Consider the following 20,484-nt stretch of genomic DNA (forward strand, 5'->3'; position numbering starts at 1 on the left):
ACACAAAGGAGTGTTAACATGCAATACAGCAAGTATGGATATTTATTTCAAATTTATATCAAAATACCCTTGATATATTGCAACATATTTACAATACATTATACAAAAATATGAAACTGCAGTTGGTTTCTGCTTTCTAACAACGCAGACTACTGAAACAAATCCGAACTTGGCCTGTGGGTTAATGCTGGGCACACACATTGAAAACAAACATTGTTCTTACTGGTAGAGCTACCAGACAGTATTCACATCAATATGTTTGGTTCATGATCAGAGTCATGCATTTCCTCTAGGGTGACCGTAAAAAAAAAGAACTATACAAATTTTATATACATTTAGATTTGGTTTTGGCCAGTTATCAAATGAAATAAACCTCTACCAAAACATGGTTCATGAATAAAAAAAATACTTGTGCTAGACATCCGCAGCAAAAGCCTGCTCTCAAAATGCAATCACAACCACTTTTGCACAGCAGTAAACGAGAATAAACAAAAGGACATCAGTCATAGTATCGTGTAACTGTAAAACACTGGGTCAAGAGCATTAGGCCTATATATGGCTACATCAAATGAATGACCATTTGTCACTTGAACACACACATACTTCACAACCTGACTCAAGGTGATGCAGTGGTCACACAACACATTAAAAAAAATGCAAAATATAGAAGCTACAGCAGAAAATAACTTGCCCATCAAATGACATAATACTTCTGAGAGGAAATGTTTGAAATGTATACAATCAACGCTGACTTCTGCCACAAATGAACACCAGTGTACCAGACTAACAGCCATAATGGTGAAAACGTAAAAGAATTACAAATTAAAATACACTTTCATAGCAGAAATATAAGCCCTAATAAGCCCTTTAATGCAGGTTTGTTTCCAGTCATGCTTTAACAGGGGAATGAATTGTGAACACTTAACAAAACCACAAAGCAATCTTGAAATCCTCAGCATTTCTTAAGTGCTCAAGAAATAAAAAAAAAAATGCACCTTTGCTAAACACCATTAATCTCTCCTCTGCGGTAACGAGAACTAGAGCAAAAATGTAAATAAGTGCATTTCCGTGTGACTATGTACTTTGTTCTCAGCAGTGTTTGCACTAATACCAGGTTTTCAAATGAAATGTTCCATCGGCAGGGGTGAAATGAGAAGCAGGAGCACTGAGAGGAAGACGGCGGTCGTCTTACTCTCCCTCCTCCTTGATGCGCTGCTGTTTGTTGCGGCGAGAATCCAGGTCGAAGGAGAAGTCGGACCACTCGTCGCGCGGCGGGAAGGAGATGGTCTGGCGCAGAGTAAAGCGCACGGCGTCGATGACGCGTTCACCTCTGGCCTCAGAGGAGCCCACGCTGACGGTGGAGGCTCCGCTGGTGGTGCGCACTATGTGGGGAGGGGAAAAATCCATGGTCTGTCGGTGCTCCATGATGCCCTTCCAGATGATGTGCTGGAACTCCGCGGGGATCTTCAGCCTGGACAAGTCCTAATGGTCATTACACAGGGGAGCGTTAGTATTCGCAGGGGGACGGGGGGGTCATCCTTCTCTCTAACCCATCAAATGACTCGTGTTGGATAGGCAAGGGCTCACCTCCATGTTATAGTTCTCAATCTGGTAGATGTTGGTTAGGCCCTGTGCTGTGAAGTAATCCAAGCAGCCTGCGCAGCCCAGCCGTATGAGGAAGCTGCAGGAGGAAGAGGACGAGCACAGGTTTAAAGGTGGAACAAGTTCACGTGCTTTATTTGAATACACTAGTTGTGCCTGGCAGTAAATTCTACTTCAGACCAGACTTAAACTGGACATATCATCACCACCATCATCTAGTCTCTGACTACATTTAACATATGAAGCAGTTTCTTCACTGGTCTTTACTGCTGTGGGCTCAGAATGGACACAGAGCCAGAGGTCTGGTGTCACCGTTAATATGGACCTCTTCATGGCTAAACTAAATCCTGAGGTCAACTTACGTGGCTCAACTATAAGAAGCACTTTGGCTACATGACCTCAGCCAAAGTGCTTCTTATAGTTGAGCCACATAAATGAATGCAGTTAATTAAATCTCATACAGTGTAGTACAGTTTATTCAATTCCTAATGATGGAAGCCTTTAAAAAGACTTTAAAGAATGGCATGCATGAATAAAAGGAATGAAAAGGGACAAATAAACATTTATTATGAAACTATCCCCATAGTTTAAGAGTACGGTGCACCTTTTATTTCAAAAAGGTTCGTTTTTATTTCAAATGGCGCTTTCCCCAAGGTCACATCTAATTTTTCCTGACAGTGGAGCTGTCACTGCTCCCCCAACAACTGCCAGTTAACGGGCTGTTGTATCCCATAACAACCAGACGAGACGTGTTTTTTTACAATGAAAACAGAGCAGAGTAAACTGAGTCCACCCCCTCACAGCCCAGACCAGCGTAGCTGTCTGGTGTTAGCAGCAGGTAGCTTTTGATAATATTCCTCAGAGAGGTGTAGGGCATGCGATTGGCTCAAAGGTGAGGGGGGGGGCGGTGCTCGGTGACAACACCACCGTCAAAGAAATGCCATTATGAAATAAAACTCATGTAAGTGTGATTACAGTACATAATAGAGAGAAATGATTAGTGTTCAGTCGTGTGATTTGTTTAAAATGTGGTATTTATTTAACACTGAACACTTTGTGCCTCCACACATTTAACGGTAAATACAAGACCCTCAAGGTGGGTGAAAGGAAAAATAAGAAGAGCTGTGGATGTATCGCACTGTGGTTGGATGAAGGTACCTGGAGATGCTGCTGTCCATGGGGTATGGAGGAGGGGGAGTACAGTGGGAGGAGGGCACCAGGGGTAGCTGTGCCTGCAGTGCATGTGTGGGGCTCAGTGAACTCATGTCAGCGTTCATGGGGATGTGAGTGCCCATCATAGGAGTCACTGCAGAGACAAAAGGAGCTACTGTGAGCCGTCTATTTACTGCTCTGCCATTTAGAGGTTACGAAACATCGTCTGTAAAGTGGGAGGGGACGTTCAGAGGTTACTCTCCACATGACACATAATGCATCTTAACAGGTCCTGCGGGAGAATCTCACAGGGATCACATTCTTTGAGGAGGAAGTGGTGGGGGTAGGTAGGTAGGTAGGTAGGTAGGGGGTGTTCAGGGCTCCTCCTGCCTGCCCAGACATGCTGTTCTCATACATATACAATAGACCCAGGAGGGACAGAACGACTGGTGGAGGGTTTGAGGCCCTACAGCCCGAGACAGACAGGAAGAGAAACAAAGGGGCACACTTACTGTCAGTGAGGCCTCCAGACATGCTGGATGGGGTGAGTGTGTTACGCTGCTGGGGGTTGATGAGCTGGCTGACAGAGGGCAGCTTGTTGACTTTTCCGTGAGTAGGGGAGCTGGAGCCGTAGGAGGGCTGAGACGGCATCGAAGTTCTATGGTAGGAGAGAGGAGGTGACAGGCTGTTACTGACATGGCTCAGCAGACTCAGGACCTGTCGCCGTTGAGCTTTCATGGGGACTACAACGCCTCTGAACATTACATTTTGGTCACATTCGTTTAAGAAGAGGACCACTTTCAAGCAAAACAAAAAAGCAGTTTATTATATTCTGACAGACAAAAGTGCAGCAGCCACTAAAATACAATCATCTGTTTCAAACAGAATATTCACTGAGGTTCAGATCTGCTCTGCAAAGCACAAAGTGCACATCTAAAAACTCATTTTACTGAGGAAAGTTAAAAACAAACACACAAACTGTCCTGCAGTGACTTTAAAAAACATGACCAGCATTAGCAAAAAAAAAAAAAAAAAAAAATCTCTCAATAATAAAGTCAGTTTCCCCCTATACCCCACAAAGGTTTGAGTCCAGCTCTCATGACGATGCAAAGGCAACACATTCACTAGAGTAAGTTCTGTGAGTCAAGTATGATAGATAAACTAAGTTCAGCTTGGTTCCTGCCCAACTTCAGTCTGGAAGGCTGAATGGGGTGAACATTACGCATGAGATAAAGTGGTGCCACAACAACAGTAATATAGCTTTTATGGACAGAAACAAAACATGCAAGTCAAAAAATGATCAAATAACAGTAAAGCCAGTAGTCAGGAGAGGATCATGGAGGACTGCAGCCTACTGACACACTGACACAGTCTGTAACGGCTGAATAACATTTTCATATTCCAGGATCTTGCAGCAGCAACAGATCATAGATACAGAAAGTTCATATCCTTAGTGCAGATCCCAGGACAGACAGAAGGAAGTAGATAAGAAAACTCAAAGTTGATAAAAAAAGGAGACAGAGAGGAGGTCCGTGCAACTTGAAGGACGAGGAGGAGGAGGAGGAATGTGGGGCATAGTTTCAGGAGTAGCTGCAGCGCCGCCTCTGTTCTCCTGCAGGTTCCAGGAGCTGGCTACCCAGACGGGTTTTTATCAGGCTGCAGGGAGGAACCGGAAAGAAGAGAAAGAGAGCAGAAATAAGGGCTCACTGACAGAAGAGAACCAAGTGAGAGACCCAGAGGCCCAGAGGTTCAGACAACAGCTCAACAGATGTGATGGAGAGAGACACGCAAAGAATGGGTGTGACAGACAGCCCATGTAATCCCAATGTGCTGCACTATCACCACTGTCCAGGAGATGGCACTATGCACACACGGATCACAGCATTTCAAAACGAGAACGTCGAGGTGGCGTTACTGAGCAGACACACAGTGGAGGGAAAGAAAAGGTCTTAAACACTCACTGCTGACAAAACCTTTTATTTCAAAGGAGGTGGAGACGAAACATTGAAAGAGTTATGAATTACAGAAGAAGAGAGCTGTGTTAGCTCTGAGAATATACAAAGAAAACTAGGAAAGGCATGCAGAGTAAATAAAGAAAGGCAAATCACCGCTTTTAATGGTCTGCCTTTAAATGACGTTAGAATCCAACAAGTATTCAACAAAACGACTCAAATCTGAAATCTATCTTGGAAATATTTAGTTTTTGGGTTTTTTTAAATTGCTTTATTCAGTGTTTTATGGGCCTGACAGGTAGCAGGAAACAAACAGCTAATGCAAACACTACCTCACTGCGGCGCTGTGTGCCAGTCTCTTAATGGGAAACTATAACATAAGCAGTAATTATCATCACAGGGCTGTCAAACTATCACCTACACCCATCTCCCCGTTTCCATGGCTTATAGTAAAATGGGCGTGACAAGAACAGTGTGTGTGAACATAATTCGGAGACAGTTTTAATTATGCTGAAATGAATAGATGAGGCTGAGGAACGGATTTTGTTTGGTGCTGTTGTGCAAACCTGGCAAAGCACCCAAAGGCGTTACCCTGCCCTTTGGAAGCTTCTCCCTAACAAAGCAGAGTCAGGTACTTTTGTCACGATTCATCAGCTTTTGCTCACATCCCATGAGAGAACAGGAGGGAGAAAAAAAAAAGAAAAACAGCTCTACACGGTGCAAGGCTCACCCTCTGAAGTTGCCTGCATTGAGCAAATTCTGGGTAAATTCTCCGCTGCCGGTAAACACTGAATAACACCTATTTTGGAGCAATTACTATCAGCTTTTCTGCAACGCTTCAGCGGCAGCAATAAATGCAATCAAAAAATCTCATGCATAGCTTTTATCAGTGCAATCCGCTTTTCCAAGTCAGTCATGTTAAGTCAGTTAGTCATCACTGCACTCTGCTCAAAACAAAAACTATTTAAACTAAAACAAGGTACTGAACAAGCAAACACTGACATTTAGTGAGACACACGTAGCATTTGAACTCAAGGGTGAACCTTGCAAGTAATGTAGGTCTGTCTTTCACAATGAGCCTGAGAACAGATGAGCTTCACTTTATTAACGATCAGTACTGGTACTCACTGTTTTTGAAGTAGATTCTGCTGCTGCTGTCTGTATGACTCTATTGTGTGCTGCGGCAGAAACTGCATGAGTTCCAGAGACTCTTTGATTTTTACCAAAATCTCATAAATTTCACGGCCTTTGATCTATAAGAGGGAAAGAAGATAGACGGTGGTCAGTAAGCAGCTCAGGCACACTCGGAGCAGTTTCCAAATAACAGTCCAAAACAGCAAAGTGACACTTACAGGCAAACAAAAAACCTCCTCATCTGTGGATCGCCTCTTCTTGATGGCAGACATCTGTATGCCGTGGGGAACCTGGCGGAAGGCTGGAAGGAAGAGAATAAAGAGTGAATACATCTGGTCATGTGCTAAAGAGTTAGCCTAAGCCAGAGCAGGAGGAGGAAACGAAACGAGGAGACAGGCAGGCAAGTAGCAGAGAGTGAGCGGCATTCCCTGAGCACTGAGTGTTAGTGAGTGCAGTGGTTGAGGGTCCTCGTCACTCGCAGCATGTCACGTAAGACCAAAGCTCGTCAGCCCGCCACCAGCCCCAGCACTACTTACGGCGTTTCGTACCCTCACTGCTCTTTGTGGCGTCCGTTACATGCTGCTTGCGGATGCTGTCCTCGTCTGCCTTCCGGTCTCTGCCCGGGCAGGCACAGATCCTGGCCTCGAAGCAGCGTCGGCCTAATACCTGACCACTGGGAGAGAACAGAGACACCTCGGTCAGCAACACTCCACCGCTTCACCGGGAGCACGACAGGCAGGCGGAGAGGACGATGAAGGTGATAACAGTGTGTCTTACTCTCTGGTTTCCAGAGTGACAATGATGAGAATTGGGCGTCTGTTCATTCCACCCACGCAGCTCGAGTTGCACATGAAGTTGTACAAAATGGTGGTAAATTCTGTCCCCACCTGAGGAGGAGAATGACACTGAAGCTGAGTGACAACACAAGCCAGCACTTAAGACAGACAGAAAACTCGGTGCAATCAGGGTAAGGCTTATCTTATTTCAGTTTCAGCTTTAGTTATGCTTTAGGTTGAATTATTTTGGATTACGTCTTTTCTTTCATTACTTTAGACTGCTGTTAAAGTGCTTGTTTGATTTTTCTATGGCACTGTTAAACACACAGTCAGGGTCAAGAAACTACATTTCTCTTGAATGAATGACAGATCAGTTATATAAGGTAATATCAATGCAGTGTTAAAAAAGGTTCTAGTCTTGGTTAGTGGTGCATTAACTGTAACCTTAAAGTTAATGAAAACCGAGCATATTCAATATAATAACCAATACAATTCAATACAAAATGATTTTCTGTCAAGACTATTTAAATATCATTGCAATTGATTAAGTGAAACTGAGTGTCCCCTTTCCCTCACCTGAAATTGGTGTTTTGCATACTAATTCACATTTATTATTATTGTATCATCCAGTTTCCTAGTACTTGTTATGGCTGTTGGTATCATTTGTAGTGGCACTGCCTGATAAATAAGCCTTAAAGCTGTCATGAACAGTGCTGTTTCATGCCCTGCACTCAGGCCTCGTACTGATCGTACTCTTGCGTTAAGAGCAAGAAGTTGCTGTGTGTCGGGACTGAGAGGCCGGACATGGAGGCCAGGCTGTTGGGAGAGCTCTGTGGGAGAGCTCTGTGTCTGTCGCCGCTCTATCAGTCAGAGTCAGGCTGAGGTGGTGAGGTGCTGCTGACAGGGCATTCAGCTGGACTTGCCCCGGGATGATTGACAGCTCACCTGGGGAGGCTCGTAAGGAACTAGTACACTCTGTCTTCCAGTGATGGAGTCCTCCACATACTGGGCGTGGCTGTTTCCCTCCACACGGATCAGATGGCTCGGAGGGGCTATCTGACCTGGAAGCAACATGAGTTGTGTCATTAAGTGCCAACAGCAAACAATGATTGCTGAAGTGAAACACGAGTCTACTCTGGGAATTTATTCTTTAATAAATCAACAAACTGACCGTCGTTGAACTCGCGGCTCAGCTCGTGGTTCGGGCAGCGTTTCACCACTTCAGTCACATGCTCGGCTTTCTTATAAACAGGCATGGCCCTGATAACAGCACCCTGTGGTGGGTTGGTCAGCACTTTGATCTGAATCGGACATGTCTTGGCAATTTGACAGTATAACTTCTTCAGGTCTGTTGAGTACTGGAAAGAGAGCAGAGAAAAGACAAAATATTACAAAAGATAAAACATTTCATGGAGGGTCCTCTCCCTGCAACAGTTAACAACATGTGGAATGTAATGTATATAACTGCTCTGAGGCTCCAAACGGTTTTTCCTGATTTTTTAAAAGCGCAAATTTATCTGGCAACACCTGTTGCCTGGACTGTGGACTTCTGGTTTCCCCTGGAGCAAAAAGGGTTAAATACAAGACTGTGATTATGACCTACTTAAATAAACACACACACAAGTTTTGGTGCTACAAGTGTGTATTGGGCAACCTCAAAGATGTTACAGAGAGCCTCTGGGACTTCCGAGGAGCGCCATAAAATGGACCCCTCCAGGAGCAATTAAACTGGGCCTGGCTTTCATCTTCAAGGGGGGGGGTAGTACTCTGCTAAAGCATCTCATGGCTAGTCATCACACAGAACAGCTTCTGAAGTGGCTGGCAGGCCAGAGCTACAGTAGGTTGAGCGCAAATAATCTTGCGTGTTTGGATGAAAATGACTCCGTTTTAGTTGCAAGTACAGAGTGAGGGACTAATCACAGAGTCACAGCAGATCCATCCGTGATGACTGGTGCCAAAATGTTATGGTTGCTCACAGTAACTGGAACACGTTCAAGTTTGCAAGCCAAGAGTAATGAATAATGGATGTACCTTGATCCCTGGCACTGTTAGAATTGATAACCAGTAAGCCATCAAAAAGACTGAATCATTACTAATAGGCATAACCCAACTGTGTAAACAAACCATTCAAATCACTGCTGTGCAAGCAGAGCTCTAAATCTCTATGTGCACAAGACACTGGGTGGGGGTGGAGGGGAAAATCTCCCTGTCAGGTTCATTTCTGAGTGAAGAAAAGTGAACATTGTGAAAACCGCTTGGGGCTGTGTTCGAGAACAATGCAACATAAAATTCCACCTCTATTAAGAGTGGTTCCAATGAAAAGGAGCTCATCCCAGTACCTGCCTGTGCTGACTTTAAGTATTACACAAGCTTGGCACAGACATTTTCGACTCCGCTCCCCAGGCACAACCTTTCCTTTCATCAGGCCAAACCCTAAACAGAGCACCTTCTCGTCTCTCTTTCCCATATTCTCACTCTACACACAACTACACACGTTACCGCTGTGCATTTTACCCACCGACGGAATCTGCTAATAAAGTTAATAATAACCCAAATTCTCGGCTACACTGCTTTCCTCAAGTGATCTCATTATAATGGCACAGCGCTACATGGTGCTGCAAATATTCGCTGCTTAAGATAACATCAAATGTTAAGGCAAATAGCGAGGTTATAAAAATAAAATACAATCAGGTGTTTTGATTGCCCATTTGTGCATGAACACATCTAGTTACCACGATATACTTGACTGATAAGCGCAGTTCAAGCTCTGGGACATGTACGTCAACACGATGACTGAACTGACACTTCCTTAAAATCAAAGCAGCTTTCCCAAAAGTCTTCTTAAAAAAAAAAAAAGAAAGAAAACGAAAAAAAGAAGATGAATGGTTGGAGTTGTCCCCTCGCTCCTAACCTGATACTCCCCGTACGCCTCTGTCAATCAGCTAAATGAGGTGGAGAAGCCAAGCAGAGAGACAGGGAAAGAGCAAAAGAGAGAGCAGAAGATTATGAGGCAAAGACAAGGAGAGGAGTGTTGTGTAAAGGGTCAGTATGTGGTGTTTTGAATAATTACAGAGTGCTGGTTTTGTGTAGCTGAAGGCAAAAACAGCACAACTCGGAGCACTAAGATCTAATCAGAGATGTGTAAGAGGCAGAAAACCAAAGTTTGTTCAGATGATATCCTACTGTCTCAAACTTACACACACACACACATGCGGGTGCACCCATACAGACTCACTCACTCAGCAGAGAACCATCCCAGCCCTGAAGCTATAAACTTTGAGTATACAACTGTGCTGCTGGTGCTGTGTTTGCTCAGCAGTGAGAGCAGGAGCTGCTGCTGATTGCTGAAAGCAGCACGCGGTTAAAGCCAACACCGTTCAGGGTGGAGGACAGCCAGTTGACTGATGGGATTCAGTGGCTCACTCAGGGTGCGGTGCTCAGGTGTTAACATGTAATTATGAGCCTTTCATTGGTCACAATGTGAATTACACAGCCAAGGAACACACAGTGCACAATGCAGAGCTGCTTAATCACAATCATTTGAAAGAGAACTTTTGTTGGTGTTTGCAAGAGCCACACCTGACACATAGTTCAAGTGGGGCATATGGCAGCGAGGCGGAGAAAACTAAAGAATGACCTAAAGGGGCTGTATTTATAAACACAACATCCTCTGACTGAAGCCGTACAATGCAGTTGGACAAACATGTTCAGTGCCACGTGGCCAACAACACTGCAGTTTGAAAGCTAGCCTAACAATGAAAGTATGTCCATATAATAATCTGACTACGTGCAACATACAATTTGATCTGAGGCTTGGACCATGCTACATCTGTGCAATTACTTTCTAACACACACACCACTTGAACGCACAAACACACATTTCCTGTGCAGCACAGGTTGAGGCAGGCCCACAGCTGTAGCGTTCTTTTCTCCCTGACAGGCGCTGCGGGCGCATGCAGAAGTCAAGTCCTGACAAACATCAGGCCTTAAACAAGCACTGTTTGGCGCCTCTGGTCTTGTCTTCTTCATACCTGACATGTCATGTCTTGCCTACAGCTTCTCCCAAACCTGTTTAATTCAACAATAATCCAAAGAGTTTTTTTGCCTCTCTTCTTTTCTCTGTAACAGAAGCAAAGCACCTGCTTTGTGGAAGAATATTTAAAAGTGGTAAAACTGAACATTTTAGAAAATAAACATGTTTGCATTCCCCCTCTGAAAGATCAAAGTTTGCTGCAAACCTCAGTACTAATCTTGACGACCAAACTCAATGACAACACCTGTCAGAAAGAACTTGTACAATGGAATGTGGCATAATGAGGCCAATGACAAAAGAGTCAGATTTTAATCCGTCTCTTCTGGGATTGTCCAGTCTAATCCTTGCCCTCACCAACAACCTATGACTATAACTTCTATTGAATTCACTGCAAATAAAATCCCAAGGGGATTACTAGTTGACAGGTTTGTCTTATTCTAGTCTTACACAACAATGATTCTTGAGTTGAGAACTCTCATGAACTCAGTATAGCTTCAAAATGTCATATCCACCTTTTATAATTATACCAAGACAGTACAAATCTGTTTTCTGCTGAGCTAAAAGGCTGCAGGTATGCGTACAGGGTTGTATGTTCAAGGGAAAAACGAATTTAAACTGAGAGAGAACGGGCTTTTCCTAGAATATTATGGAGGAAACAAATCCTGCAGCTCATATCATAAAACCCTTTCAACTCAGCCTGAAAAAAATTTCCCCTCTACCTTTTCCCATCTGTAGTTGTAGGGCTTGTCTCTCTGTGATGGGCGAGTCGTGACAAGCTTCTTGACACAAACAAGTCTCAGCCCCATCTCGTGAGGCGTGGGATGGGCCCGCAGATGTTCCAGGGGCAAGCTGAGTCTTGCTGCCTTTCGCTAGAACACTCTTCTCTTTGAGCATTCAAGGACTCTCCTCCTCCTCCGGCGCAATGTGAGATGCAACCATCAAGCTTAACTCTCTCAAAAAGACGGAGCCCACTCCAAGAGCACAGGGTTCAGGAAAGAGGCACACAGTATTTACACAAGTATTATCTACAGGCCCTCAATCCATTACTGTAATCCCCCTGAGCTCTACAGCGTCCCAATGATAGCCCAGGCCATGACATTCCTCTCCTTTGACTATATGTGGTGGTTAATACACATGGCAAACACAACCAATCTTCAGCCTCACAATAGTCGCATCAATAGCAACAAAGGTTCCCTCTTTTTCAACACTCCATTAATTTAGTAAAGCAAAGAAGATAAAACATCTCTAACCCGTGTATTGGTTTGACCTGGACAAGTGTTTTTTTTTCTCAAACCTTTTTTTTCTAAAGGAGGGAACACCATGGAGACTGCAGGAGTGGCAACAAGGAAACTGTGTGGGAACGGTTCGGGGAAATGTTGACGTGTTGCACCTTTCTGTGTGTGTCACAGTCATTGCAGACAGGAAGAGGTTAAGGTGTGGGTTAGGGATTAGGTGTGTCTCCATAAGAACAGTCATCAAAAAGCACAGTACACAGTCCACTAAGTCTCATGGAAGATCCCACAGGTCTTCAAAAAGGGAGCATTAGCAGATCTATGCACAGAGCAAAGCTGTGTGGTGACACCTTCAGTGGCTCTCTGCCATCAGTCCAGCAGTCCAGCAGTTGAGCTATTGGGTTGAGATTATAGGAGCTTTGCCAAAGATTTCTTGAGATCAGGTGAGGGAGCCTACATCAAGATGAGAACCAGTGCTATAATCTTTGGAATCTGATAGACTGCTGCTGCAGACTGGTCAAAACGACTCTGTCTTTCTCAGCCTATATGGAAAAGAATCCGAACAACCAAACAGGGTCATTATGTTCTGACAAATCCTCCCTGACAGGAGTGACTACATTTGGTAGTTAGGTAAAGAGTCACTGGTAGATGACATGCTGACATTTAAAGTGGACATTAAGTGACAAAACAACAGTGTTAAAATGTTGTTTCAATCCTTGATTAATCATGTTCTGTTGACATAGAAAGAGGAAGCATGAAAACCCGTAAACAAATGAGTCTCTTCTGTAGCTATTTATATTAAATTATCTGTTGTGCAAGAGAATATGAAGAGAATGAATTCAAATTGGACTATAAATTACATTTTTTTTAAGTAATACTTTATTTTACTGTGATATATTTAATTTTCATGCTTGTTTTTCAAATGTGCAATAAAACTACACTTTAAATAACAAGAATTCAGACAGGAGTACGTTCCCTTTGTGTATTTTATTATTACTATTATTTTTTGTTGATTCGTTCATGGGAAGATATACACATCACTTCGTGCAATAATAATAAGCAACAATTCACTACTTTACCACATTAAGTCAGACCAATCAAACCAGTCTTGCATCATGTGTTATGACTGTGGGACACAGTCTGTTTCACTACATGTGTCTATGATGGGTTGTGTCCTAAAAGGGCTCTGGGGCGTGCCTCTCACAAACCACGCTCTTAGCAGCCTCACAGTTGCAGATCACACAAACACTTTTGTTTTTGGACTGTGAAAATAAGAGGGATGAGTGAGGCAGTGTGGGAAATGGGTAAATGTCACAATCCCACACTTGGCATGGTAGAGGAATTAAGGTGAGATCGCCCAGCACTCCCTGACTTCACTTGGAAGGTGCAGTGCTTTAAAATCAGTGCAGTAAGCTCACCAGGTTTTTTTTTTCCCCAACAGTCACTTTTTGACATATTTGCCAGGGATGACTTATGTGTGCTGTTAATTATTAATCTCACACTAATCACATTATTACTAAGCTTGTTCATTTGATTCATTTTTTTGACAATCTCTCACCTAAGAAGATTGCAAGAAAGGAAACCCTAATAGTTTTTATATGATATTTGTGATTTTGGCAGTGGTGGCTGTTGCTTTAATGTCCCACTGTCCCCGACGTTCATGTCCCTTGGTCCAATCAAAACTGATCTTTGAAGAAAGGCGTGTCACACATCCAGGGACACAACCTTGTCACCTACGTTGTCCGCTAGGGTGCATTAATACACTGAACTTGTAAGGCTTTTACATGACTGCACAGACCAGTGCTGCAGAATAGACACATAAACAACTAAGCAGGTGGGGCACTGATGCAACAGCTGTCCCCCAGCCCTGTCATGCATAATGACAGAGCAGGAGGAGCTGGTTGTGTAGCTTTAGTGAGCATCACATGGTGACATCTAGCTGCATGGGGCATCACCACACCTGGAGCAACGATTAAAACTGTTTACCTCTGTCATCAACAAAGTTCCCTGAACTTAGGCCCAGTTGTGATTTGGATTAGGCAAGAGCACGGTCGCTGTGAGCTAAAATAGGTTTAGTGTGGAATGCAGAAAGGCAGTTGAGTTTCTTTTTAACCCTCCATCAATGTTATTTATACATGGCTGGACAATTATTTGTCTTTTTTTAGTTAGCGTCTCCCATTGAGGCTAGCACATGTAGTAAGACTGTACACTTCAGTTTTCCCTCAGTCGGTAAGAGGAGGAAAAAACATGCCCGGGGTTTAATAATGATTTGAAGCTCTATCATCTGAAGTAACATTCTTTCCTGCAAGATGTGGTTGTGCAACGGAGGACTTTCAGATATTGTACACCTGAACAGTTAAATCTGCCTAGAGCACAAGCAGTGAGATAAGGCGTTCATGGGTAAAGTGTCTCTTTAACCTCTACACTGACAAATCACTGCCTCATATGACGACCTGTTTTTGATGACAGGTAGACACATTAAAACGACAAGTAGGAGCTTGCTAATAAGACACGGAAAAACTGAAATAGAATTGCTCAGTGCAACAGCCAAAGTATTTCGTTTTTAAAGTGCACTGACAGCTTGTTGAGACTGACAACTTACCTGGCTCTATCTGAGACTATCCTAAAGGAGTGGAAAGAGCACATTGATGGATAAAACTCATGAGAGATTGTTTTGCAATCTTTGTACAGAGCCAATCTGTTCTTGTTTGTGATAATCCATAAACTGATTATTGATTCTTTTATCCAGCTAAAACTGGTCCTTAAGGAACAGCTTGTCCTTAAGGATAACTCTGAGTTGGGTTTACGTAAGAGTATTTGCATAAATTGCCTGGAACATATTTCAACTTCTAAGGAAGACCAATAAAAAATATCCTCTAGGAAAAATTCCACTGAGGTAAACATGCTAATACCACAAATGCATGAGCCAGTGTTTGGCTATAGAGGTGGAACCAAACTAACTTTAAGCACAAACTGCTCAATAAATAAGGGTCTTACCGTCCAGGTGGCAGACTTTGCTGTACTAGACTGTTGGAAAGACACATCAAAGGTGTGGGGCCCAGCGTAATCTGTGTTGGATGGGATGGCCGGTGAGGGAGAAAGGGCATCAAAGGTGGAGCTGGGCTGGGCGTAGGGTGATGGAGCTGTAACGTTGTTCTGTGCATGGTCGTTGTTGTAGGGGCTGGTGGAGGTTGAGCCACCGTTCTGAATGTTCTGATCCATGCTGTTCAGGAGCCCCAGGTTTGTATACTGTGACTGGAGGCACAATGGAGGGAATGGGGGAGAGGGGAGGGGTCAACAACAAGAGAGAAAAAGTTCAGTCATTATGGAAGGATTTAAAGATGCTTCAAACTGACCGACATAGCACTCTTCAAAATGTTGGTCAGTAGTCGTGCTTCCTGTTGAGTTTGAATGTTAATATTTATACTGAGAACATGAGAAAAGAGTGAAGTTTCAGATACAGACTGGTAGATGACTGAGCATAAAAATGAAATGTCAATGATGACGTTAAAAAAAATAAAAAAGTCATAATGGGCAAAATAATCAAAAGCATGTATCAAATAAATACAACAACAATGTCATGCTACTACCAAGCTTTCATCTTCCCTTTCCACCAGCAAAACTATTCAGACAGGAGGAGTGGAATTAAAATATCTGCCTTTAAACAGGATGGAGAATTCTCCTGGGTCACAGCCAGCCCCTTTCTGCTTGCTCTGCTTGCTCTGCTTGCCAGTCACCCCATTCCTTTCCATTTATAAACGGCACATTCCTGGACGAGGTGCTATGGCTCTCGCTCTTTAGACGGCCATTAATCTCTCCAGGGCCTCTTGTTTATTTCAAGCACGGTTGACCACAGCTGTCTGATTTACACCCACTGTACTGCCAGGTGTTGTGCCAGATGACCAACAAAACACCCCTAGGTAGGTTATTTAACGGTTAGTCAATGTAAGAACTTATGAATCAATTACGGTGCTTTATTATGTACAAAAAACACACACGCACACACACAGACTCACCCAGTCAGACAGACACACCTGAGAAAGGTCATTCGAGTCAACTTCAACATACTTGTGAAATAGCGCCACAGGGTAGCGAGCTGTGTGGATGAGGGTCACTGTGTGTGCGGTGTAAGGCTGCTTAACCCCCCGGAAACAATGACACCAGAGCTTATAGGAGCTTGTCTGGAGAACAATTATGTTGGGCATGCAGGTGTTAGGAGACAAGTGATTTGTGAATGGAACACACACACGCACACACTCACACAAAGAAAGAGAGGAAACTCCATTTTGTTGGAGATCCTTCAGCCTTTCGCAGGAAGAGGCTTCCCCAAACACACGCTCTCGCACAAAGACCTAATTACACACATGCATTGTAGAGGTTTAAACTCAATGGGCTGAAGAGTGGACCTGTGCATCCGATCCCCGTGCAGAAAAAAAAAAAAAAAACGGGCGTGGTTTGAGCTGGTGTGACTAAAAATAATAAAAGTTTATCAATTACGCAAAAATCTGTGAAGGTTCATTTGGAAAATGAAACTATTCCCGGTTTTCCATGTAAACTATGAGGGTGACTTAATTTCCTGTTTGGACTGTTTTCCCGTATGTGATGAGCAAGCAATCATGATATATCAGAGTGATTCTTTTGAACTATGGTGCAATTTCACTGAGGCGCTCAGCCACTGGGAGATGACACAGCCTCCCCCAGTACCTGATGCTGGCAGCTGCTATGCTGAATGTGACAGCCACCAATTATCAATGCCAAATTATTGTTCTAGAGAAAAGGTTTATGCTGGCCTGAGACCAAAGATAGATAAAAGCTGGGACACAAAGCAGAATCCCTGACATCGACTACTTAACATTAAATACAGGGCCCCACGGTAATGCTTCACATGGTCCAAATGAATATAAGGATCAAAGATGAGGATTTGAGGAGAAAGCCATAATTGACCAGATTCACCTAAACTCGTGATGGTTTAATGTTTAATTGTCTGGAAGTGGGATATCAGCTTTTAAAAAGGGCTGAGTGTGAGGGATTTTCAGGCTTTCTCTTCGCTTCCTTTAATCAGATCTTATTCCACTATAATACAGCAACCATTTAATAACCACTTTAGCAGCTCTTAAAAATTCCTTCTGTTTATAGCTGACGCTGTGTTTAGGCCTTTGGGATGTCATGCTGCTAAGCAGAAGCACAGTAAATCAGCAGTCTTGACATCCTCAACAGTCTTTAATAAAGTTTGTTACAGGCTGTGCTGTCTGTTTCAGGCCTGCAAGCTCTTTTTTTGTGTGTCTGACTTAAATGCTGGGGTAAACATTTCAGGCCAGCGGGAAAAGTTGACCTCCATGGTGATTGCCTGTTTTCAGTAGAGGAATCTGAATTATCAGCAATGCCGATCAAAGACATTTTAAACACACTTTGCCATTTAAAAGCTTCTGGCAACACACTTTATGTGGTCTACAAAAACATTTGAAATACTGTATTTATTATGCATTTATTGCTTGGTAGATAATGTAGATAACTGACAACTAAGTCCTTGTGATTAGTGTCTTCTTAATAGTGTCACATGAAGCAATGAGTTTCTGTTACATTTTTATACTGAAAGAAACGAAACTTATCAAACTTTAAAATGTATATCTAAATCTGCACGAGTTATCCTGATGCTGTTACTGTAACATAGTCACAATGTGCACCGAAAACTGACTGAACAACCAAGAGACGACAGGAACCAGAGCAGACCTCGCCTGAGGGGGAAATAGCTCCCATTCCAAACTCTCTGCTGACCTGCTCCATGTTCCTTGGGCCAGCACATAAGAGCATCTAGGGGTCTGTGATAAGTGACCACAGGGGTGGGAGGCATTAAAGGCTCAACAGTTGGGGTTGAGGTGGGGTTGGGTGGGGGTCTATCTGCACCTTATACCTGCTGGGGTGGGCAGAGCAGGTGATTGTATCTGCATCAACATACCATTAAAGCAATTACGACCCCGGACTAAACATAAACGCCTGGCCAGCCACATTCTAATGGCTGCAGCGGCTCCCAGGAGACTGGGGACGGGGGGAACCTGACACCTCACACACCGGAGGGACTGAGCTGGACACCACTTAAAGACCCCCTGCTCAACAACTTAAAAGACAGTGACCTGACACACCTGCTATCTGCAACCTGCAATCTGAGAATCTTTCACCGCTCACTCGCCTTAGGATTTAGGATGGTGGTTGGATGTGGAATTTGTGTGGTGAAAAGAAAAAATAACGACAGTTGATTGAAGGAGCGACAAAGGAAAATGGTAGCCTTACTGACGAACTTACGGACAACAGTTTGCTGCATCTCAAATATTGTTAAGGGTAAATATTCTGCTTGCCATTATGGTTAAATAGAATTAATGCAAAACTATTAACTCAATCAGTTATGTCATTGCCCGAATCTACAGTAGTAGAAATCATACTGTGTGTTAACTTCAGTCCAAAACGATTTTCACATTTCATTCACTTAAGCAAACATAAACACTTTCAAAGTGTTTGACATTGGGCTGTGCAAACACAGATCCATCAATCATTATGTTTGTACTTTCAGAGTAAAAAATGGGAAAGGAATCTCAGATTTTCCCCAAACACTGAAGAAGCTTATATATATAATGAAAAAGTGATGTCTTGAGTAAAAACATTTAGTATGTTTGCACAAAAAATGCCTGTTTCTATGAGTATCCCACTAATAGCATTGTTTTTAATTAAATTAACCTTTATGATTTGCTTCCATTTCTTTTTATTCTGCACCATTTTAATGAGAGACGGCTTCCACTGAAAAGGAACTTCTCACCCCAGAAAATCAAAGCCCTCTAAGTTCTTCTGGAAGTTAGGTTTTACAATACTAAAAAAAACATTGTTAATAACCAGACTAGTAAATAAAATTATCGGACTATATCCATGCCTGGCCAGACAGCAGCCATTTCACAAGAAGGAAATATTCTCAAGAGATTCTCCAGGTGTTTACATTCCCTGCTTTCTGGATACGCACACACACACAGATGTTCACAAAAACACATAACACACTGTCAGAGGTAAAACACCAAAACTGAGGAATGAATCCCCCCATTAAATCCTTCTTTTTTAAAAAATTATTACTTGATTTTAAAAAGTAATTTGGCCATTTTTTTATTTAGTTAATCGGAAAGTATCCCGAAACAGGATTCATACAAATCCATAATGATTCTGTATATTTTGAATGCTAAAATGCGAGGCCTTTCACTCTCCTGTCTCCTTTATGCCATGGAGGTCCGGGGAACCAACCAAAGGAATGCGGGCAAAGCTGATGCTCCATTACCAGTTCCTCCATTGATCTTACCTCGCTGTAAGATGGTGTGGTCGCCGTCTCCAGGTACAACATGTTGGCGCTGAGATTGAGCAGAGCTGCTGCTGTTTGCTCCACTGGCTCCAGGATTCCACAAATCTCTTTTCCTCACTCAAAAGGAGTGATGTGGACTACAGATGCAAAGTGGACAGGCAGAAGCTTCTATAGGAATCTATGGGAAGGTCATATATACCTGGAAGAAAGGGGAGGGGTCTAAGGTGCTACCTGTCCGAGTCCACACCCATCTTTTAGAGCAGCACTGTCTCCTTATCCTTCTTTTGAAGTGCTGCAGAGCTCCTCCGAGGTGAATGTTGGGAAATAAAATCATTTATGCAGTTTGCAGCTGTGCTCAATCTCGGCCACGACAAAAACGATCACTGCTTGCGTCTCAGTTAGTTTCTCATTTCACTTATTGACCCTAATTGTGTAGAAATATTACATCTTCACTGAGTTTTTTTTTGTTTGTTTGTTTTATCTTCGCGCCACTGTTCAGCTCAAGCACACCCAAATGACTTTATTCTCAGATTCCATTTAATGCATTAAAAAAAATAAAAACCATCAGAGTGGATTCACTACACCACTAATAATCACAGAGAAGTCCAGCAGGCCAGCAGGCTGCAGAGTGACAGCAGTGGTCTGGGGCTGGGAGGGTAAACTTACAATAACTAGTTAGCATAAGAATTGCTTCCCTCTCCTACCCCTAAGCAATAAGAATGGAGAGCCCCCCAGAAACACAATGTGACTCCTGTAGATTGCTTGTATCTATCAGAGATGACTGATGTAGATCTGTTTTCAAAACATGCATTGTTTCTCAGATACTGTAATGATGTGGCGCTGACCAGCTCGCTCTCGTGTAATTGTAACGCCTACAATAAAACTGCCCTCACAGTTAACTTCAACAAATTATTTTCAATATTTTAGCTAGCAAACTGATATAGCAAAACATGCCCCAGTGCTGGGAATTTACAGGAATGTTTTTTTTTTATTTATTTTTTTACTTTAAATACTCTTTTAAGTCTCATGGGCTTCACAGGACACAGAGCTTAAGAGCAAGAAAGCATCATATAATTTAAAATCTTAACTGTTTTAGAGAAATAATTATTGAAACATCTGCAGCGGGGCCATACTTCAGATGTAAACATAAGTGGATAGTAGCTGAAGGGAGGAGAATGGTAGAGCACCAATCATTTCTATTACTACATATCCAGAGGGCTAAAACTCTTGGCCTGCGGTCAGAATGATTTGAAAGCTGTCTGAAATCTTA

At 43.0% G+C, this 20,484-nt stretch overlaps 1 protein-coding gene across 4 annotated transcripts; it reads right to left on the reverse strand.

The window, feature by feature from the left end:
* Positions 1-8: 8 nt before the first annotated feature.
* tp63 (tumor protein p63) lies at positions 9-19,374 on the reverse strand. 4 transcript variants are annotated; one of them, XM_084548942.1, is made up of 12 exons: positions 19,215-19,374; positions 14,879-15,136; positions 7,788-7,974; positions 7,562-7,677; positions 6,618-6,727; positions 6,389-6,513; positions 6,059-6,141; positions 5,835-5,959; positions 3,267-3,412; positions 2,761-2,908; positions 1,588-1,681; positions 9-1,482 (listed from the first exon to the last, which is right to left on the reverse strand). In XM_084548942.1, the coding sequence occupies exons 1-12, from the start codon at positions 19,254-19,256 to the stop codon at positions 1,189-1,191; spliced, it is 1,728 nt and encodes a 575-aa protein (XP_084405068.1). In that variant the 5' UTR covers positions 19,257-19,374; the 3' UTR covers positions 9-1,188. The 4 variants fall into 4 exon arrangements, with proteins under 4 accessions (XP_084405068.1, XP_084405067.1, XP_084405070.1 ...); XM_084548941.1 differs by having other exon boundaries at positions 6,377-6,513; XM_084548944.1 differs by lacking the exon at positions 2,761-2,908 and having other exon boundaries at positions 1,343-1,482.
* Positions 19,375-20,484: the final 1,110 nt, after the last annotated feature.

The sequence above is a fragment of the Chelon labrosus genome, assembly GCF_963514085.1.
Source record: "Chelon labrosus genome assembly, chromosome: 7".
NCBI classification, from domain to species: domain Eukaryota; kingdom Metazoa; phylum Chordata; class Actinopteri; order Mugiliformes; family Mugilidae; genus Chelon; species Chelon labrosus.

Bases quoted from the DNA above. Each gene is read 5' to 3' on its own strand.
- tp63 (XM_084548941.1), bottom strand. From the start codon at position 19,256: ATGTTGTACCTGGAGACGGCGACCACACCATCTTACAGCGAG. The intron at 7,975-14,878 runs GTAAGACCCTTA...CTCTCTTTCCAG, and splicing joins CAAAGTCTGCCACCTGGACG to TACTCAACAGACCTGAAGAA. The intron at 6,514-6,617 runs GTAAGACACACT...GTTCTCTCCCAG, and splicing joins GTCACTCTGGAAACCAGAGA to TGGTCAGGTATTAGGCCGAC.